Below are 22,015 nucleotides of genomic sequence, written 5' to 3'. Positions count from 1 at the left end.
AAAATGCTGCTATTTAGAAAAACCACTAGAGGTATCTTAATGGCAATAATTTGGTATAGTAATTACATGAAGGTCAGGTTGTGCTCCACAAGTCACGAACATTAGTAAGAGTAATAATTATAATACATCCACCCAGTTGCATTATTTTAATTAAGTAACAGTGAGCTGTAACACTCCCCTCTAGAAAGGCACTTAAATAATACTGCTAAGTGGTCTACAGTCATTTAGACAAGATTGATATTCTGTGAATTTAGCATTTATTTGGAGCCTCCCCTTCACTGTGGTGATCCAAACAATAATGTATGAGATATAGATTAGAAGTTTCCTTTCCTTTTGCAAACAGGAAATCATCGCGTATGCCCTGTATTTAGTAGTGACATTTGTCTGGAAAAGACAAAGGAGGTTTCATTACGATAGCACAAAAGAGATGATTACTGCGGTGAAGAAAAAGAAAGGACAAAAACCTTAGGCAAACTCACCAAACTGTGGCCATTTATGATTAAGGCATAATCTCCTGTTACGGTTTCTTCCACAATAGAATCCAACTCCAGCTGCTGCTTTTTTTCACAAACTACATGGCCATTGGAAACATTTCTGTTTTGTCCAGACAAATTTTCTTTTGCTTTCCTTAAAGGAGAGGGTGAAAAGTAAAACATAACAAAGCATACAGAGCATACCTACTAACTCTAACAAGAAACTCGCCTAGAGGTAAATTTATTTCACCACTATTCAGACAGAATATGGCATAAGACCCAGTTTCAGTAAGCAAGCTGGATAATTCTTTGTGATGGGAATACCATAGCAAATTTCCAAATTCCAGTATGTAGAAGAGTAAACATAATGAAAACACAATCATCTTAAACGTTTCAAATTACCTAAAAGCGAAATCACCATCTTGAGCTGCGTTTGAACTAGGGGATCTTGATAGATTTGGTACTTAAGATTGTCTGAGCTTCAAGGGCTTAAGAACCACTGTCTGACATGCAATACTGTTAAATAATGGAAAGCACAAGACTAAAGACAATTGATGAAATCTTCTAGGCATTCCAGGGCATCTATATATAAAATAAATTCATCAATTTGAGGTACAATGTAATATGATCCAGCTTAAAATAGCGGTCCTCTGAGAAATATATTTTTTAAAAATGTTAACAAGAAAAAAAATGATGGTACTTACTGAATTGGCATAGCCATTATAATAGAATAGAACATTTTAAGCAAAAAAAAAATGTACTCATTAGCTTAAAAAATAGAATAAATCTTCCAGGAGAAAACTAGACACCAAAGTATAGAGGCTTGTTCCAAATGGAAACGCCCTTCAAATGCTCCAGATCTAATTAGCAGTAGCTATAAAACAATCCTGCCCACATCCCATGCATTTCTGCCATCTAAGAGGAAGATTGTAGGGTGACAGAGCACCCTTCGAAGTGGCATTCTACTGTTCTCTCCAAAATGGAAAGATGATGCCTTTAAAGGAAGGGAATTTCCTCTTCAAGAGCACTTGCGCGCAGGCTTTGAAGTAATGTAGGGCAAGCTGACATACCTACAGAAGTTTCAACCACAGCCAGAGAACTAGCCAGCATAGGTCATAACTGGCATTTACAAAATGAGCGCTCAGGAGAACATGGGGAGTGACAGAATACCAGAAAGTGAATACTGTGTCTTTTGGCGAAATGAAATTACTCATCCTGTGTAGAAAATATTTATTAAAATCGTTTTATGCTGAGTCTCCTCTGAAAGAAGAGAATATCCACTTACCAAAATAACTATTTTAGCCCTCAGCTGTCTAATTATTTGAAAATGTAACACCAGTTGTTTACATACTAAGTTTAAAAACAAAAACAAAACAAAAAGATACATTAACTTCAAGCTCAATATCTCCTTCTGCTGTCCAGGACCAAAATCACATCTGCGTTTAGGAACCCAGAGGTCACATGGTTCCAAGAATGATATCATACATTTAACAATCAGTTTGCAGAATCAAAGAAAAAGATTTATAAAGTCAGAGTGCTACGTGTGAAATTTAGGGAGTTACAAAGGGGAGAGGGAGGTAGAACAGACATGAAAAATCATTGTTTTAAGTGAGAGGATCAGACTTTCCCATCAGATAACTATGTCAGGGAATCCTCCTCACAGTCATGAAAATTTACAGTGCCAAATAATAAAGAAAGCAAGGGAGACAAGTTCCTTGGAAATGAACATTTCTCCGACAATGTTGCAGAACTCATAAATTGCGACTTCAGAAAGCACCACAGGGAAAACATCTCCTGAGTACTCATTTTGAGTAAAGTTCTCACTCGCTGTATAAATGACTCAATCTCTGTTTTCCCCTCAGAGAGTGAAAACATTCCAAAGAAGGGTGAAGTTCATTAAAGTATTGGCTGAAATTCTATTTACTTAGGACTTTTTTCTCCTTAAACTGTCTTCCTAACATCTCACATGAACCCTTTTCCAGGCAGAAAAGGGACAGTTTTTCTGGCTCTGCTGAAATTTTCACTGCACTTTCTCTGCACAGGCCAACGTCTCTTGGCCAGATTGGGCTTCCATATTTTTAGAACTTTGCCCACGCTGTATAGCTGTCATTTCTTTTTCTTCCTGGAACTTAGCTCTTCAAACACCAGCTGGTTCTCACAAAAATGATTTATTAGGAAGGGAAAAAGCTACACACAACTCCCTTCAATGACTACGAGCTATACATTTTTGCAAGCGTAACACACAATGCTTAACCACATAATACAAATAGCAAATGCTAAAACAAAAGAGTGCCTGTTTTTTCCAAGCTGCGTAATGAAGGGCAGTTTATTACAATTCTTGGCATGCGGAATCACATGAAGGGTTGAGGCAACTGTGGCATTCACAGCCCCATGCCACCACAAGCACAGCAAAGCATAGTTAGGCACAGACTGGCTTGCATACAACCTATAAAAAGAAAAGAGGATGGTCGGAAAAAAGAGTCGTGTAGTCAGTCCTCTTAAGGCACTCTATATTGAAAGGTTAAATTGATCTGTTGTGGCCAGGCGCCATGGCTCATATCTGTAATCCCAGCACTTTGGGAGGCCAAGGCGGGCGGATTACCTGAGGTCGGAGTTCACGACCAGCCTGACCAACATGGAGAAACCCCATCTCCACTAAAAATACAAAATTAGCCAGGCTTGGTGGCACATGCCTGCAATCCCAGCTACTCGGGAGGCTGAGGCCGGAGAATCACTTGAACCCAGGAGGTGGAGGTTGCGGTGAGCTGAGATTGCGCCACTACACTCCAGCCTAGGCAACAAGAGCAAAACTCTATCTCAAAAAAATAAAAAAAAAAGAATCTGTTGGGAAAGGGATTGAAACCATGACACCCTGTTTAAAAGAAGAATATCTGGACTTTGATACGAAAGCCAGAGCTTTGAGCTTGGAACCTGGAAAACTGGATTCAGACACAAGGACTGCCTCTGACACTTCATGTTTCCACAGTTGAGTTATCTGACTTCTAGCCACTTGATGAGCTAGTGTCAGACCCATGGCTAGAACCTAGGTCTTCACATTCACAGTTCTTGGTCTACTGTAGCAAGCTGGTTTACACATAGAGTCAGCCACAGCTTGCCTCTAGGTTGGACTAAGACACAGTGCCAGAGGGACAGTTAAGGGACAGCCCTACCCTGCCAACAGCAGAGAAAGGGAGAAAGTACATGAAATTTTGATTTGAATTCCCAGTTCCATTCCTTACTACCCTACCTGAGAGACCTTTAAGATGTTCAACCTCTGAACCAGTTTCATTATTAGAGCTCAGGAAATGGGACCAGCCAATCAGTTTGGCTAATGCCCCAACCAGTCAAAATAGATCATGAAAGCTTGGGCTGCTGCACCAATGTGTGTGCCAGAAGATCTACAAGATTACCTAAGTAAGTGCTCTAAAATTTTATGATTTATGAGAGAAATTTAATCTACTAAAACATTTTTCCTGGGTGACTAGGCGTTAGGAATTAGGACCAAGATGCATTTTGTTTGGCCTACACAGTGTCTTAAAGAATCTCTATGACTTTATGGCCAACATGATGTTCCCACTCACCAAAGGCCCCATCACTCCCTGATGTATTAATAGATAGCCCAGATCACGTTGTTAATGCTATAAGCCTGGTCCTGAAGCCATTTGCATTTGAGAACCCTGCACATTCAAACAAATAATTTTCCACTGGGTAGATGTTCAAAAATACCAATGCATATTTTGTTGATTAAAGAAGAAATATCAGTTCCTAGTTAAATCACTGGGATACTTCTCAGAAGCAGTGGAGTCACTTTATGATTTAGTTAAAGAACATGAATTTTTCTAATAACAAAACACGTGATCATGCTACAACAATGAAATACGGAATGAGTTTTCCTCGCAGATTAATCAAAATTCTCAGTCTGTTTTCCTTTCAGCAGAAGACATGTGAATTGGTGAAATGTATTCAATGTAGTAATTTTCTGAGAAACCATAGCAGGGTTTAATTGTAGCTTTCTAAGCATGCCTTTAATAATAAGGCAGCTACAGCAGCAAAATTAACCCGGGACTCAAAGTGTCTAAAATGGTTTCACGACACTAAATTTGAAACAAGCCATATGTATGATATGTATGAAAATTATATATCCATGTTTATGAAATTATCTAAGCACATTTGACAGGTTTAAATATAAGCATTTTGGTCATTTCTTTTCAATAGCTACTATCATTCAGATCCTGTTCTTTGGTTACACTTTCTTTTTTAATGAACTCCCACTGAACTCAAAAAGCATAACACAAGAAAAAGGAATGATGCAAATTTATGATTTCAATATTTCATCCCAAAGCTGTGGGCTTAGATATAAGTAGCTGAGATTAGGAGTATAGAGAGCAACTTTGAGCAATAGCTTTTCCTAGATGCCATTTTACCCCAAGTCTTAATATTAAGAAAATGCACGCTACAAATATAATGATTCCTCTTATATAGAATTTTCTATCATATGCTGCCTCTCTGTCTTATACTCTAAGAATGGGGTTACCTACAAGTCCGAGTGGAAACAACATTATTTTCCACTCAGCTGAGCAAGGTGGCCCCAAGGCTTCTGAAATATTGAGTCTAGCTGGAAATTCTTTATTTTTTTCTTCTGAATATTTTTCTTCTCATTAAAAAAGACAATTTTTAAGCTTTTTTCTCATTGTAAAAGCATTACACAAACGCTATTAAAATATCAGATAATACAAACAGCCAAAAAGAAGAAAGTAAACATGATCCATAATTCTATCACCCAGAGAGAACCATTGTTTATATCCTCCAGATGTTAGTAGGCAAGGAGGTAAGGAGATGGGTAGATGTATAGTGTTTTATACATATATATACCTATATATATATATATATACATACACTCTTTTGCAAAAAGAGAGATCATATTATGCATGATGTTTTCTAATCTCATTTTTCACTTAACAAAAATATCATGGACATTTTCCAATGTCAAGAAATACAAAATCACTTTGAATGACTGAAGAGTATTCCATTGCATGTATATATCATAGCATTGAACAAAATCCTTCATGGCTGGTTATTTGAACTATTTCTCATCTCTATTATCATAAATCAATACAGCAATAGATATTCCTTTTTATACAAATTCATACATTTGTTCACTTATTTTCTTAAGTGAACTTAAGGAAAATTTCTAGAAGAATCATTGGGTAAAAACTATGCATATGTGTAATTTTGAAATATATCGCTAGCTTGTCCTCTAGGGAGTTTCTATCAACTTCCACTCCCAAAAACAGTATACAAGTAGTTCACATTTCTCCATATTCTTTCCACATAATGACAGTTATGTCATCTAGTCAACCAAATGTAGTTGGATAAAATCTTGAGATATTAACTCAATCACTCCTTCTCCCACTACTACTAGGACCACAAGTGACCCTCTCTATTTAACTAGAAATATGCTTTGCTTCAGGAGGATCTGCAGAGTCAAACATAGAAGGAGAAAAATAGAACCAAACTTTTGCTTTTTGAGCACCAAAATAGGGTTTTGAAACTCATAGCAGCATCATTAGTCTGAATTTCAGCAATCTGGAATTTCACTAATTGGACTTTTGGAAAAAGAAGGGGGGGATTTCTTTAAGTATCAAAAGAATAAACTTTAACTGAGTCAAGACATTAAAATGATGACAAAAGGAGCAGAGTAGAAAGAAATTACTTTCCTTCATTTCCCATCCCAGCCTAGGGATAGAGGTCTTTGAGGAGGAGTTTAGAAACTGATAAGTGATGGCTAAAAGAAGTCTGGGTCCTGACCCGCCCCTGGATTGGTAGTGGATTAAGGAACTGTGTGGCTAATGGAATCCTCAGATAAATTTGGGGCAATCAGCAGAGTAAAGGGATTTTAGAAACTGAAGTGGCCGTATAAGAACACAAGTCCTCTTGGGCACAGAGAGGTGAGGAAGGGCAGCCACACTTTCCGTGGTGTCCCAGCAGAGTGTGGAAGTCAGCCAAGAGGGAAGGCCAACAACAACCCTAAGAGAGCAGAGACCAGACAGGAACATAGATGTGGGAAGTACTGGGTGCCAGCAGGGTAGACACTGATGAACAGTGACAGGTGAGGCAATTGTGCATCCCAGACTTGAACCAAATTTAATTGAAAATACCTAGTTTAACTGTTCTGTCATCAGACAGAAAGAGGTTCAAGTTCAGTTTTAGAAAATGTAATGAGTTTCTATTCTTGCATGCCTGAGCACACTCTGGGCTGTGAAAGTTAGACAACCTAGCAGTGACAAAACCTCCTACTACTTCTCTTCACATCCAATCAAATTTCAAGACCTATTCATTCTACCTCCAAAAAGCTGTCTCTTTTATTCTACCCCTTCCTTCCCCCGCGGTTCCAGTCCTGCTGCCCTTATTGGGGAAATAGTTACAAAAGTAGACCTTGTTGGTGGAAAGACTGGGATCAATGGCTGAAAGAATGAAGGAAGGCAGAAGGGAGGAAACAGAGACAGAATGAGGAAGGCAAGACAGATGCTCATGGAACAGTCATAAAGCTTTAAGTTCTTATCTAATCCCCCAAATAAAATACGCTATAGAGTAGATATTTGTATCCCCATTTTACAAATGAAGAAATCAAGCAGAGAGAGGTTATTCACATATCAAAAGTTTCCCACTCAGTCTAAGCATGAAGCTGAGGTTCCACCTCAAATCCAGTTGACAGGAAGCCATACTCTTTCTCTTACATCTGCTATTTCCCCTGCAAATTTCTGCTGACTCTACTGGCTAATCTGGTGTCTGACCATTTACTCAAGTGAAGCAGTGAGATGCCTTCACAACTACATTTTTTAGATTAATTGATTAATTATTAAAGGGAATGAGAACACATCTAAGGTATGTTTAGGGAAACACATGGCAAGTGCACAAGCTCTGGGGCCAAGCTGCCTAATTCACATCCCACCTGAACCATGGACCACTTTGGGCAAGTTCCTTACCCTCTATATACTTCAACTTCCTAATCTGTCCAACAGGGAAAATAGTAATGCCTACGATTGAGTTTCTTAAGAACAAAATGAGGTAATACATATGTATTCCCTACAATACTGTTCTAGGCACTGTCTCAAAACATTTCCAATAAGCTTATTAAAATCTATATCCATTTGCATCTATTTTCCTTCAGCAAGAGTCAAATTCTGAATAAGAGTGGTGCTTCAAGATGTACAACCAAAGGCATCTGGCAGTTGCCTCCTCCACAAAGAAGCACCAAGATAGAGAGTAGATAATCATACTTCCAATATGTCATCTAAGAGAGAACATTGGAATTCAAGAGAGAAGTGACAGGAAACACCTAAAAGAAAGAAGAAGGAAACAAGGCATCCTGCCTGGCTGGGAGCCCAGAAGGGCTCTCCAATGTAGGGAAAGTATAAGTGAGAGATGCCCGGTGGTCCACAATCCCACCACAGACTCCAATCCTAGCCATGAAAGAGCCTCTCAACCCTTTCAGACCCTGAAATTAACATAGGGAGCTGCCTGAAGACAAGGCAGTGCCATTGCCCCCAGAGAGGGAGCTCACACCGAGTCCCACATACCACTCTAAGTCCTAAGCAGCTATAGCAAAGTGTCATTTTAAGAGCCCAGCCCCACCAGACTGCAACCTGCCTGCAGGCCCAACAGTACCTCCCTTTCCACATTCCTGGAGCTCCACTGACATTCCCCACCTGCAGCCACCACCACAGCCACCACTGCCACCATGGCCAAAGTGCAAGACACTGACAGCAACCCCACCACTCTTCCAGCAACAGGACTTCCTCACATTTTCACATGCCCTAAGGATAGGCTACCGGACAGATAACTGCCGCCTACAGCCAAAGCACACCCTTCCCAGTCACCTGCCTAAGGCTGCGACTACTAAAAGCAATCCCACTCACCCCAGCAGCCAGCAGGGCCATAGTGCAGCTACTGTACCCCCAGCTGAGCATTCCACAAGAGGCCTTGGGATAACCCTGTCCCTGTCCACCACAGCCAGCACCCATACATACCACTGGACAGTGAGGAGAAGGGGAACATACAGACAGGTCTGTCCAGCTTGGCTTTGACCACCCTCCATATGTCCAACCCCAGTGCTTAAGCATACCACCTAGGGGCCTGGGGATCACCCTGCTCCATCACCATCCACCACCATGGCTCCATCCCCCATTGTGAGCACTCCTCCCAGAGACTAGAAGACAGGCTAACCCAGCCTGCCACTACCACCCAGCCTGCCACTACCACCACAGCTAGCACCCACCTGCACTTACCACCTGTGGACCTGACCAGCCTGCCATAGCCACTGCCAACACCAGCATAGACTATTTGGGAGCCAGAGAGTTGTCCAACCACTGCTACTGCCATTGCCTATGCCATGCCTGCAGCCCAGGGGCCCAAGGTTCAGCCTACTGCTTCTACTGCTGGCACCTGAGCAAGCCTCCTGGTGACCCAAGAATCAGCCCACCAGGACACACTAACACCAGTGCAAAATGTGCGGCCGGGCGCGGTGGCTCAAGCCTGTAATCCCAGCACTTTGGGAGGCCGAGACGGGTGGATCACGAGGTCAGGAGTTCGAGACCATCCTGGCTAACATGGTGAAACCCCATCTCTACTAAAAATACAAAAAAAAAAACTAGCCGGGCGAGGTGGCGGGCGCCTGTAGTCCCAGCTACTTGGGAGGCTGAGGCAGGAGAATGGCGTAAACCCGGGAGGCGGAGCTTGCAGTGAGCTGAGATCCGGCCACTGCACTCCAGCCTGGGCAACAGAGCGAGACTCTGTCTCAAAAAAAAAAAAAAAAAAAATGTGCTATCCTTGGGCCCAAAGACAGGCAGGGTCAGCCTGCCACTGCTCCCACTGGTGCCCAAGACTGTCCCACCTGCTGTCCCCATGCCCAATAAAACTTCACTATAGCCTCCATTAACAGCCATACCCTAAGCCACTGAGGAAGTCACAGACACCACTGGCTTTGTTTACAAAAAAAAAAAAAAAAGCCAGATAAATTATATGGAGACTATACTACTGCACACATCCAGAATCAAAGCCAAAGTGCCCTACCCAACAAATACCATAGATACATATTGAGGAAGTCCTCTCCTATCAAAGTAAATCCACGAAATTGGAAGAAGTGACTATTACACCAGATGTGCAGATAGCAACATAAAGACACAAGAAACATGAAAAAGCAAGGAAATATAATTCCAAAGGAACACCATAATTCTCCAGTAACAAATTCCAATGAATAGGAAATTTATGAAATTCCCATAAAATAATTCAAAATAATGATATGAAAGAAGTTTAGTGAGATACAAGGGAACAAAGATAAACAATACAAAGAAATGAGAAAAACAATTCAGGATATGATTGAGAAATTTACTAAAGAGGTAGACATCACAACGAAGAACCAAACAGAAATCCTGCCACTGAAAAATTCATTGAATGAAATAAAAATTATATTTGAGAGTTTCAACAATAGACTAGATCAAGCAGAAGAGAGAATTTCAGAACTTGAAGACAGGTCTCTTGAAATAACCCAGTCAAACAAAAATAAAACAAAAAAATTAGCAAGAGTAGACAAAGCCTACATGACATGTGAGACAACACAAAGCAACCACATATCTGAATTATCAGCATTCCCAAAGCATCTAGTCACCTATAAAGGAGTCGCCATCAGACTTACTGCAGACTTATCAGTAAAAACCTTACAAGTCAGAAGATAATAGGATAATACATTCAAAGTGCTGAAAGACAATATCTGGAAGTCAAGAAATACTATACCCTGCAAAGTTATCCTTTTTGGAGAAATAAAGTTATTTCTAAATAAGGTTACTTTATTGTAGAGAAATAAAATTACCCTCTTTGGAGAAATAAAGTCTGGCCCAGACAAGCAAAAGCTAAGGGAATTCAACACTACTAGAAAAGCCCTACAAGAAATAATTGAGGGAATCCTAAACCTGGAAGCAAAAGGGCAATATCTACTATTACAAATAACACATAAAAGTGCAAAACTCACTGGTAAAGCAAACAGACATATGAGGAAGAGAAAGGACTCAAAGTTACAACTAAAGAAAACTACTGACACAAAAGTATATAACGAAAAAGAAAGGAACAGAAGATATATACAACATCCAGAAAAAAATTAACAATGTGACAGGAACAAAACCTCACATATCAATAGCAACTTTCAATGGAAATGAATTAAATTTTCCACTTGAAACATATAGAATGGCTGAATGGGTTTTTTAAAAATGTGATCCAGATGGCCTGGATCTGGATCTATAAAAATGTGATCTATATGCTGCCTACAAGCAACTCCTTAACCTGTGAAGACACCTATAGACTGAAAGTAAAGGTATAGGAAAAGATGTTCCTCACAAACAAAAACCAAAAGCAAGCAGGAATAGCTATACTTATATCAGGTACAAGATACTTTAAGCCAAAAATAGTAAAAACAGCCAAAAAGATCATTTTATAATGATAAAGGGATCAGTTCAGTAAGAGGATATTACAATAAGAGGATATTACAATTCTAAATATATATGCACCCAACACTGAAGCACCCAGATATATAAAGCAAATATCACTAGATCTGAAGGAAGAAGTAGACTCCAATACAATAATAATGAGGGACTTCAACAGTACATTCTCAGCATTAAATAAATCATTTAGACAGATAATCAATGAAGAATAGTAGATTTAAACTGGACTTTAGATCAAATGGACTGAACAGACATCCACAGGACATTTTATCCAACAGTTGCAGACTACACATTCTTTTCACCAGCACATGGAACATTCTCCAGTATAGACCATAAGTTAGGCCTCAAAACGAGTCTCAACAAATTTTTGAAAATTGAAGTCATATCAAGTATCTTCTCAGACCACAATGGAATGAAACTAGAAATCAGTACCAAGAGGAACTTAGAAACAATACACTACATGAAAATTAAACATGTTCCTGAATGAATACTGGGCCAATGAAGAAAGTAAGATGAAAATGAAAAGATTTCCTCAAACATATGAGAATGGAAACAAAACACACCAAAACCTATGGGATACAGCAAAAGCACTGCTAAGAGAGAACTTTACAGCAATAAATGCCTACATCAAAAAAGTAAAAAGATTTTAAATAAGCAATATAATGAAATGACTGAATGAACCTGAAAAGCAAAAACAAAACCCAAAATTGGTAGAAGGTAAAAGATAATAAAGATCAGAGCATACATAAATAAAATAGGCTAAAAAATACAAAGGATCAATGAAATGAAAACTTGTTTTTTTTTTTTGAAAATATAAACAAAGTTAATAAACTTTTAGCTAGACTAACAAAGAAAAAAAGAGACAGGATCCAAAAATCAAAATCAGGAATGAAAATGAAGACATTACAACTTATGCCACAGAAATATATAAGATCAAGACTTTAAGAACAACTATATGCTAACTAACAGGAAAATGGATAAATTTCTGGACACATGCAAACTTCTAAGATTGAATCAGGAAGAAACAGAAAATCTGAACATACCAAAAGCCAGTAATGAGATTGAATCTGCAATAAAAAGTCTCCCAACAAAGAAAAAGCCAGAATTGGATGACTTCACTACCAGATTCTACCAAACGTGTAAAGAAGAACTAATGTAAGTTATCCTTAAGTATCCCAAAAAACTGAAGAGAAGGGAATTCTCTCTAACTTGTTCTACAAGGCCAGCATTACCCTGATACCAAAATCAGACAAGAACACAACAAACAAAGAAAACTACAGGTCAATATCCCTGATGAACATAGACATAAATATCCTCAACTAAAAACTAACAAGGTCCAACAGCAGGCTTGGGTGTGGTGGCTCCATGCCTTGTTTTGTTGTGTTTCCCACGCTAGTCTCAAACTCCCGGGCTCAAATGATCCTCCTGTGGGAAGCCAAGGCAGGCAGATCGTTTGAGTCCAGGAATATGGGACCAACCTAGAAAACATGGCAAAACTCTATCTCTACAAAAAATATAAAATTAGTCGGGTGTGGTGGTGGCTTATACCTGTAGTCCCCGCTACTCAGGACGCTGAAGTGGGAGGATCACTTGAGCCCAGGAGGTTGAGGCTGCAGTGAGCTATGATTGCACCACTGCACTGAAAGCCGGGTGACAGAGCAAGACCCTGTCTCAGAAAAAAAAAAAAAAAAAAAAAAAAATCCTACAACAGATCAGAAATATAATATACCACGATCAAGTGAAATTTATCCCAGGAATGCAAGCATGGTTCAACATATGTAATAAATATGATAAATCACATCAACAAAATGAAGGACAAAAACCATATAGTTATCTCAATCGATGCAGAAAAAGCATTTGATAAAATTCAACATCACTTCATGATAAAAACTCTCAACAAACTAGGTGTAGATAGAACACAACTCAACATAATAAAATCTATATATGACACCCACAGCTAACATCATACTGAATGAGGAAGAGTTGAAACCCTTTTTCTAAGAACTAGAGCAAGACAAGGATGCTCACTTTTACCACTCCTATTCATCATAACTGAAAGCCCTAGCCAGAGCAATCAGGTAAGAGAAAAAAATGAAAGCCATCCAAATTGAAAAATAGAAGTCAAATTGTTCCTGTTTGCAAGAAACATGATCTCACATTCAGAAAAAAATCAAATGATTCCACCAAAAACTCTTAGAACTAATAACCAAATTCAGTAAAGTTTTAGGATATAAAATCAATAGTGTTTCTATACATCAATAATGAAGTACCTAAGAAAGAAATCAAGAAAGCAATCCCATTTACAATAGCTATGAAAAAAAGAAAATACATGATGATAAATTTAACCCAGGAGGTGAAAAACCTCCACAAGGAAAAGTACAGAACACCAGTGAAAGAAATTGGAGAGGGCACAAACAAATGAAAATATATTCTATGCTCATAGATTGGAAAAATTAATATTGTTAAAATGATCATACTACCCAATGCAATTTCTATCTAAATATCAATGTTATTTTTCACAGAAATGGAAAAAAAATCCTAACATTCATATGGAACCAAAAAAGAGCCCAAATAGCCAAAGCAATCCTGACCAAAAAGAACAAAGCTGGAGGCATCACACTACCTGACTACAAAATATATTATAAGACTAAAGTAACCAAAACAGCATGGTATTGGTATAAAACAGACACATAGGCCAATGGAACAGAATACAGAACCCAGAAATAAATCCAAGAATTTACAGTCATTGGATTTTTGACAAAGACACCAAGTACACACACTAGGGAATAGACATCCTCTTCGATAAGTAGTGATGGGAAAACTGAATATCCATATGCAGAAGAATGAAACTGGACCCCTATCTCTCACCACATACAAAAATTAACCAATGTGAATTAAAGACTTAAATACAATCCCCCAAATGATATAACTACTAGAAGATAACATAGGGAAAACAACTTCCAGACACTGGTCTCTAGGCAATGATTTTATGGCTACGACCTCAAAAGCACAGGCAACAAAAACATAGACAAGTGAGACTACACGAAATGAAAAAGCTTCTGCACCACAAAGGAAACAATCAACACACTGAAGAGACAGTCTATTGAAAGGAAGAAAGTATTTGCAAACTACTCATCCAACAAGGGACTAATATCCAGAATATACAAGGAACTCAATTCAACAGTAAGAAAACAATCCCATTAAAAAGCAAAGGACATGAATAGATGTTTCTCAAAAGAAAACACACAAATCGCCAACATATCTATGAAAAAATGCTCAACATCATAAACATCAGAGACATGCAAATCAAAACCACAATAAGATGTGATTTTATTTCAGCTGGAATAGCTACTATTAATAAATAAATAACAGACGCTGGTAAAGGGAGCTATCACACTTTGTTGGTGAGAATGTAAATTGGTACAGCCACTAGAGGAAACACTATGGAGATTTCTCCAAAAACTAAAAATAGAACTACCATATGATCTAACAACCCCACTACTGGGTATTTATTCAAAGGAAATGAAATTGTTATATCAAAGGGATATCTACACCCCATGTTTACTGTAGCACTGCTCATATGAAATCAACCCAAGTGTCCATCAATGGATTAATCAATAAAGAAAATGTGGTGTATGCACATACAATGAAATACTATTCAACCATCAAAAAAGAATGAAATCCTACCATTTTAAGCAACATGAATGGAACCATGGGTTCCATATTAAGTCAAATAAGGCACAGAATGACAAGTTTCACATGTTCTCACTCCTATGTGAAAACTAAAAGAGTTGATCTCACAGAGAGTAGAATGATAGATACCAGATACTAGGAAGGTTGTATGGGTGGGAGTGGGGGGATGAAGAGAAGTTGGTTAATTAGTACAAACGTATAGTTAGATGGAAGGAATAAATTATAAAGTTCAACAGCAGAGTAGGGTGGCTATAGTTAGCAACCATGTGTTGTATATTTCAAGTTAGCCAGAAGAGAGGACTTTCTTTCCCAACACAAAGAAATGATAAAGACTCAAAGTGATGGATATCCTAAATATACTGACTTGAACATTATACATTCTATCCATGTAATAAAATATCACATGTGCCCCAAAAATATGTATATATATTATATATCAATTTAAAAAGAGTCAACCCAAAAATCAAAAGGCAAAGAATCTACTTTCAAAAATTTAATTGATTATTAAATAAGTTATTATTTCCCCAATTGACTTTATGGGGTCTATCATTAAAATTATATCAGTAATAATATTTAAATTATATTAGTAGTAGCTAATTAAATTTCCCAATTTTTTTTTTTTTTTTTTTTTTTTTTTTTTTTTTTTTTGAGACAAAGTCTCGCTCTGTCGCCCAGGCTGGGGTGCAGTGGCCGGATCTCAGCTCACTGCAAGCTCCGCCTCCCGGGTTCACGCCATTCTCCTGCCTCAGCCTCCCAAGTAGCTGGGACTACAGGCGCCCGCCACCTCGCCCAGCTAGTTTTTTTGTATTTTTAGTAGAGACGGGGTTTCACCATGTTAGCCAGGATGGTCTCGATCTCCTGACCTCGTGATCCGCCCGTCTCGGCCTCCCAAAGTGCTGGGATTACAGGCTTGAGCCACCGCGCCCGGCCAATTTCCCAATTTTTATTTGGCAAAGACATATGCAGTGTCTAGTCATAGTTTCTAACCAGCATGATATAGCAGGTTTTTTTTTTTTTTTTTTTTTTTAACTGCAGGTAAAACAGAGAAGCTGGGAGATTCGTGTACAAGTACCATCAACTAGTGGTGCTGACTTTTAAGACTTCCTTTTCTTAAAGTTCAGGAAGAATAGTTTAATGACAGAGACAGAGACATATTACGGAAGCTACAGTGCTCTACTATTATATTGAAGGAAGGTTAGATTCCCATCTAGAATGGAGCAAGCGACAAGCAATTTTCCTCTGTGTCATCATTCTGCTTGGCCAGTCTCTAAGTGAGCTGAGCTTAGAGAAGCTACTACAAGCAACAAGTAAGCAAAACTTGTTATAAGACAGTATCTTTAAAGTTCTAGGAAAATATTTATGCAGATTTTTAAATGTTCTTCTCCAAATAAAGTAACAAGAAATAAGGAAATGAAATAAATCAGTGCATCTTAAGAAATATTTCTCAAACTTTAATATCCGTCCACTGTTACCTCCAATTTCAGCACTTATATATTTTCTGACGCTGTGCAGTAGTTACACAAATTTCACAGTATTTTATTTCACATGAACAGTATATAACTGGGTTCAATAGTAACTATGTCAAAATATCTACTTTCTTTAATGCTGAAAGACTATTCCATCTTTATATGCCATTGACTACAGCTGTGTCTTCCAAACTTATCTGATCATGAGCTTCATCTAGGTGCTTATTAAATGCAAAGTCCCAAATTCCATTCCCTGTAGAATCTTAATTTGTAGGTCAGAATGACGCTAGGGAATTGGGGTATATATATATATTTTTTATTATACTTTAAGTTCTAGGGTACATGTGCATAATGTGCAGGTTTGTTACATATGTATACATGTGCCATGTTGGTGTGCTGCACCCATCAACTCATCAGCGCCCATCATTCATCATTTATATCAGGTATAACTCCCCAGTGCAATCCCTCCCCCCTCCCCCCTCCCCATGATAGGCCCCAGTGTGTGATGTTCCCCTTCCCCAGTCCAAGTGAACTCATTGTTCAGTTCCCACCTATGAGTGAGAACATGCGGTGTTTGGTTTTCTCTTCTTGTGATAGTTTGCTAAGAATGATGGTTTCCAGCTGCATCCATGTCCCTACAAAGGACGCAAACTCATCCTTTTTTATGGCTGCATAGTATTCCATGGTGTATATGTGCCACATTTTCTTAATCCAGTCTGTCACTGATGGACATTTGGGTTGATTCCAAGTCTTTGCTACTGTGAATAGTGCCGCAATAAACATACGTGTGCATGTGTCTTTGTAGTAGAATAATTTATAATCCTTTGGGTATATACCCAGTAGTGGGATGGCTGGGTCATATGGTACATCTAGTTCTAGATCCTTGAGGAATTGCCATACTGTTTTCCATAATGGTTGAACTAGTTTACAGTCCCACCAACAGTGTAAAAGTGTTCCTATTTCTCCACATCCTCTCCAACACCTGTTGTTTCCTGACTTTTTAATGATTGCCATTCTAACTGGTGTGAGATGGTATCTCATTGTGGTTTTGATTTGCATTTCTCTGATGGCCAGTGATGATGAGCATTTTTTCATGTGTCTGTTGGCTGTATGAATGTCTTCTTTTGAGAAATGTCTGTTCATATCCTTTGCCCACTTTTGGATGGGGTTGTTTGTTTTTTTCTTGTATATTTGTTTGAGTTCTTTGTAGATTCTGGAAATTAGCCCTTTGTCAGATGAGTAGATTGCAAAAATTTTCTCCCACTCTGTAGGTTGCCTGTTCACTCTGATGGTAGTTTCTTTTCCTGGGCAGAAGCTCTTTAGTTTAATTAGATCCCATTTGTCAATTTTGGCTTTGGCTGCCGTTGCTTTTGGTGTTTTAGACATGAAGTCCTTGTCCATGCCTATGTCCTGAATGGTACTACCTAGATTTTCTTCTAGGGTTCTTATGGTAATAGGTCTAACATTTAAGTCTCTAATCCATCTTGAATTAATCTTCGTATAAGGAGTAAAGAAAGGATCCAGTTTCAGCTTTCTACTTATGTCTAGCCAATTTTCCCAGCACCATTTATTAAATAGGGAATCCTTTCCCCATTTCTTGTTTCTCTCAGGTTTGTCAAAGATCAGATGGCTGTAGATGTGTGGTATTATTTCTGAGGACTCCGTTCTGTTCCATTGGTCTATATCTCTGTTTTGGTACCAGTACCATGCTGTTTTGGTTACTGTAGCCTTGTAGTATAGTTTCAAGTCAGGTAGTGTGATGCCTCCAGCTTTGTTCTTTTGACTTAGGATTGTCTTGGAAATGCGGGCTCTTTTTTGGTTCCATATGAACTTTAAAGCAGTTTTTTCCAATTCTGTGAAGAAATTCATTGGTAGCTTGATGGGGATGGCACTGAATCTATAAATAACCTTGGGCAGTATGGCCATTTTCACGATACTGATTCTTCCTGTCCATGAGCATGGTATGTTCTTCCATTTGTTTGTGTCCTCTTTTACTTCACTGAGCAGTGGTTTGTAGTTCTCCTTGAAGAGGTCCTTTACATCCCTTGTAAGTTGGATTCCTAGGTATTTTATTCTCTTTGAAGCAATTGTGAATGGAAGTTCATTCCTGATTTGGCTCTCTGCTTGTCTGTTACTGGTGTATAAGAATGCTTGTGATTTTTGCACATTAATTTTGTATCCTGAGACTTTGCTGAAGTTGCTTATCAGCTTAAGAAGGTTTTGGGCTGAGACGATGGGGTTTTCTAAGTATACAATCATGTCATCTGCAAACAGGGACAATTTGACTTCTTCTTGTCCTAACAGAATACCCCTGATTTCTTTCTCTTGCCTGATTGCCCTAGCCAGAACTTCCAACACTATGTTGAATAGGAGTGGTGAGAGAGGGCATCCCTGTCTTGTGCCAGTTTTCAAAGGGAATTTTTCCAGTTTTTGCCCATTCAGTATATTAGCTGTGGGTTTGTCATAAATAGCTCTTATTATTTTGAGGTACATTCCATCAATACCGAATTTATTGAGTGTTTTTAGCATGAAGGGCTGTTGAATTTTGTCAAAAGCCTTTTCTGCATCTATTGAGATAATCATGTGGTTCTTGTCTTTGGTTCTGTTTATATGCTGGATTACGTTTATTGATTTGCGAATGTTGAACCAGCCTTGCATCCCAGGGATGAAGCCCACTTGATCATGGTGGATAAGCTTTTTGATGTGCTGCTGAATCCGGTTTGCCAGTATTTTATTGAGGATTTTTGCATCGATGTTCATCAGGGAGATTGGTCTAAAATTCTCTTTTTTGGTTGTGTCTCTGCCAGGCTTTGGTATCAGGATGATGTTGGCCTCATAAAATCAGTTAGGGAGGATTCCCTCTTTTTCTATTGATTGGAATAGTTTCAGAAGGAATGGTACCAGCTCCTCCTTGTACCTCTGGTAGAATTCAGCTGTGAATCCATCTGGTCCTGGGCTTTTTTTGGTGGGTAGGCTATTAATTGTTGCCTCAATTTCAGAGGCTGCTATTGGTCTGTTCAGGGATTCAACTTCTTCGTGGTTTAGTCTTGGGAGAGTGTAAGTGTCCAGGAAATTATCCATTTCTTCTAGATTTTCTAGTTGATTTGCATAGAGGTGTTTATAGTATTCTCTGATGGTAGTTTGTATTTCTGTGGGGTCGGTGGTGATATCCCCTTTCTCATTTTTTATTGCGTCTATTTGATTCCTCTCTCTTTTCTTCTTTATTAGTCTTGCTAGTGGTCTGTCAATTTTGTTGATCTTTTCAAAAAACCAACTCCTGGATTCATTGATTTTTTGGAGGGTTTTTTGTGTCTCTATCTCCTTCAGTTCTGCTCTAATCTTAGTAATTTCTTGCCTTCTGCTAGCTTTTGAATGTGTTTGCTCTTGACTCTCTAGTTCTTTTAATTGTGGTGTTAAGAGTGTCAATTTTAGATCTTTCCTGCTTTCTCTTGTGGGCACTTAGTGCTATAAATTTCCCTCTACACACTGCTTTAAACGTGTCCCAGAGATTCTGGTATGTTGTATCTTTGTTCTCATTGGTTTCAAAGAACATCTTTATTTCTGCTTTCATTTCGTTATGTACCCAGTAGTCATTCAGGAGCAGGTTGTTCAGTTTCCATGTAGTTGAGCGGTTTTGATTGAGTTTCTTAGTCCTGAGTTCTAGTTTGATTGCACTGTGGTCTGAGAGACAGTTTGTTATAATTTCTGTTCTTTTACATTTGCTGAGGAGTGCTTTACTTCCAATTATGTGGTTGATTTTGGAATAAGTGTGATGTGGTGCTAAGAAGAATGTATATTCTGTTGACTTGGGGTGGAGAGTTCTATAGATGTCTATTAGACATCTTGGTGCAGAGATGAGTTCAATTCCTGGATATCCTTGTTAACTTTCTGTCTCATTGATCTGTCCAATGTTGACAGTGGAGTGTTGAAGTCTCCCATTATTATTGTATGGGAGTCTAAGTCTCTTTGTAAGTCTCTAAGGACTTGCTTTATGAATCTGGGTGCTCCTGTATTGGGTGCATATATATTTAGGATAGTTAGCTCTTCCTGTTGAATTGATCCCTTTACCATTATGTAATGGCCTTCTTTGTCTCTTTTGATCTTTGATGGTTTAAAGTCTGTTTTATCAGAGACTAGGATTGCAACCCCTGCTTTTTCTTGTTCTCCATTTGCTTGGTAGATCTTCCTCCATCCCTTTATTTTGAGCCTATGTATGTCTCTGCATGTGAGATGGGTCTCCTGAATACAGCAGACTGATGGGTCTTGACTCTTTATCCAGTTTGCCAGTCTGTGTCTTTTAATTGGAGCATTTAGTCCATTTACATTTAAGGTTAATGTTTTTATGTGTGAACTTGATCCTGCCATTATGATATTAACTGGTTATTTTGCTCATTAGTTGATACAGTTTCTTCCTAGCCTCGATGGTCTTTACATTTTGGCATATTTTTGCAATGCCTGGTACCGGTTGTTCCTTTACATGTTTAGGGCTTCCTTCAGGGTCTCTTGTAAGGCAGGCCTGGTGGTGACAAAATCTCTAAGCATTTGCTTATCTGTAAAGAATTTTATTTCTCCTTCACTGATGAAACTTAGTTTGGCTGGATATGAAATTCTGGGTTTAAAATTCTTTTCTTTAAGAACGTTGAATATTGGCCCCCACTCTCTTCTGGCTTGTAGAGTTTCTGCCGAGAGATCTGCTGTCAGTCTGATGGGCTTCCCTTTGTGGGTAACCCAACCTTTCTCTCTGGCTGCCCTTAAAATTTTTTCCTTCATTTCAACTTTGGTGAATCTGGCAATTATGTGTCTTGGAGTTGCTCTTCTGGAGGAGTATCTTTGTGGCGTTCTCTGTATTTCCTGAATTTGAATGTTGGCCTGCCCTGCTAGGTTGGGGAAGTTCTCCTGGATGATATCCTGAAGAGTGTTTTCCAATTTGGTTCCATTTTCCCCCTCACTTTCAGGCACCCCAATCAGACGTAGATTTGGTCTTTTTACATAATCCCATACTTCTTGCAGGATTTGTTCATTTCTTTTTCTTCTTTTTTCTTTTGGTTTCTCTTCTTGCTTCATTTCATTCATTTGATCCTCAATCGCTGATACTCTTTCTTCCAGTTGATCGAGTCGGTTACTGAAGCTTGTGTATTTGTCACATATTTCTCATGTCATGATTTTCATCTCTGTCATTTCGTTTATGACCTTCTCTGCATTAATTAGTCTAGCTGTCAATTCTTCCAATCTTTTTTCAAGATTTTTAGTTTCTTTGCGCTGGGTACGTAATTCCTCCTTTAGCTCTGAGAGGTTTGATGGACCTAAGCCTTCTTCTCTCATCTCATCAAAGTCATTCTCTGACCAACTTTGATCCGTTGCTGGCGATGGGCTGTGCTCCTTTGCAGGGGGAGATGCGCTCTTATTTTTTGAATTTCCAGCTTTTCTGCCCTGCTTTTTCCCCATCTTTGTGGTTTTATCTGTCTCTGGTCTTTGATGATGGTGACGTACTGATGGGGTTTTGGTATAGGTGTCCTTCCTGTTTGATAGTTTTCCTTCTGACAGTCAGGACCCTCAGCTATAGGTCTGTTGGAGATTGCTTGAGGTCCACTCCAGACCCTGTTTGCCTGGGTATCAGCAGCAGAGGTTGCAGAAGATAGAATATTGCTGAACAGCGAGTGCACCTGTCTGATTCTTGCCCTGGAAGCTTCCTCTCAGGGGTGTACTCCACCCTGTGAGGTGTGGGGTGTCAGACTGCCCCTAGTGGGTGATGTCTCCCAGTTAGGCTACTCAGGGGTCAGGGACCCACTTGAGCAGGCAGACTGCCCCTTCTCAGATCTCAACCTCCTTGTTGGGAGATCCACTGCTCTCTTCAAAGCTGTCAGACAGAGTCGTTCGCGTCTGCACAGGC

At 39.0% G+C, this 22,015-nt stretch overlaps 1 protein-coding gene across 4 annotated transcripts in view; it reads right to left on the bottom strand.

Annotated features, from left to right (window-relative positions):
• The window catches only part of ATP8B4 (ATPase phospholipid transporting 8B4 (putative)), a 284,458-nt gene that overhangs the window by 45,269 nt on the left and 217,174 nt on the right, over positions 1–22,015 (bottom strand). For all 4 annotated transcript variants that reach the window (XM_023227177.2, XM_023227176.2, XM_023227178.2 and 1 more), the window contains one exon: positions 480–627. In XM_023227177.2, coding sequence (XP_023082945.2) covers positions 480–627 — 148 coding nt within the window. The remainder of the gene's footprint in view (positions 1–479; positions 628–22,015) is intronic.

This window comes from Piliocolobus tephrosceles, chromosome 6, assembly GCF_002776525.5.
Source record: "Piliocolobus tephrosceles isolate RC106 chromosome 6, ASM277652v3, whole genome shotgun sequence".
NCBI lineage: Eukaryota > Metazoa > Chordata > Mammalia > Primates > Cercopithecidae > Piliocolobus > Piliocolobus tephrosceles.
The sequence above is the reverse complement of the archived record's forward strand: the minus strand, read 5'-3'. Positions and strand labels throughout refer to the sequence as shown.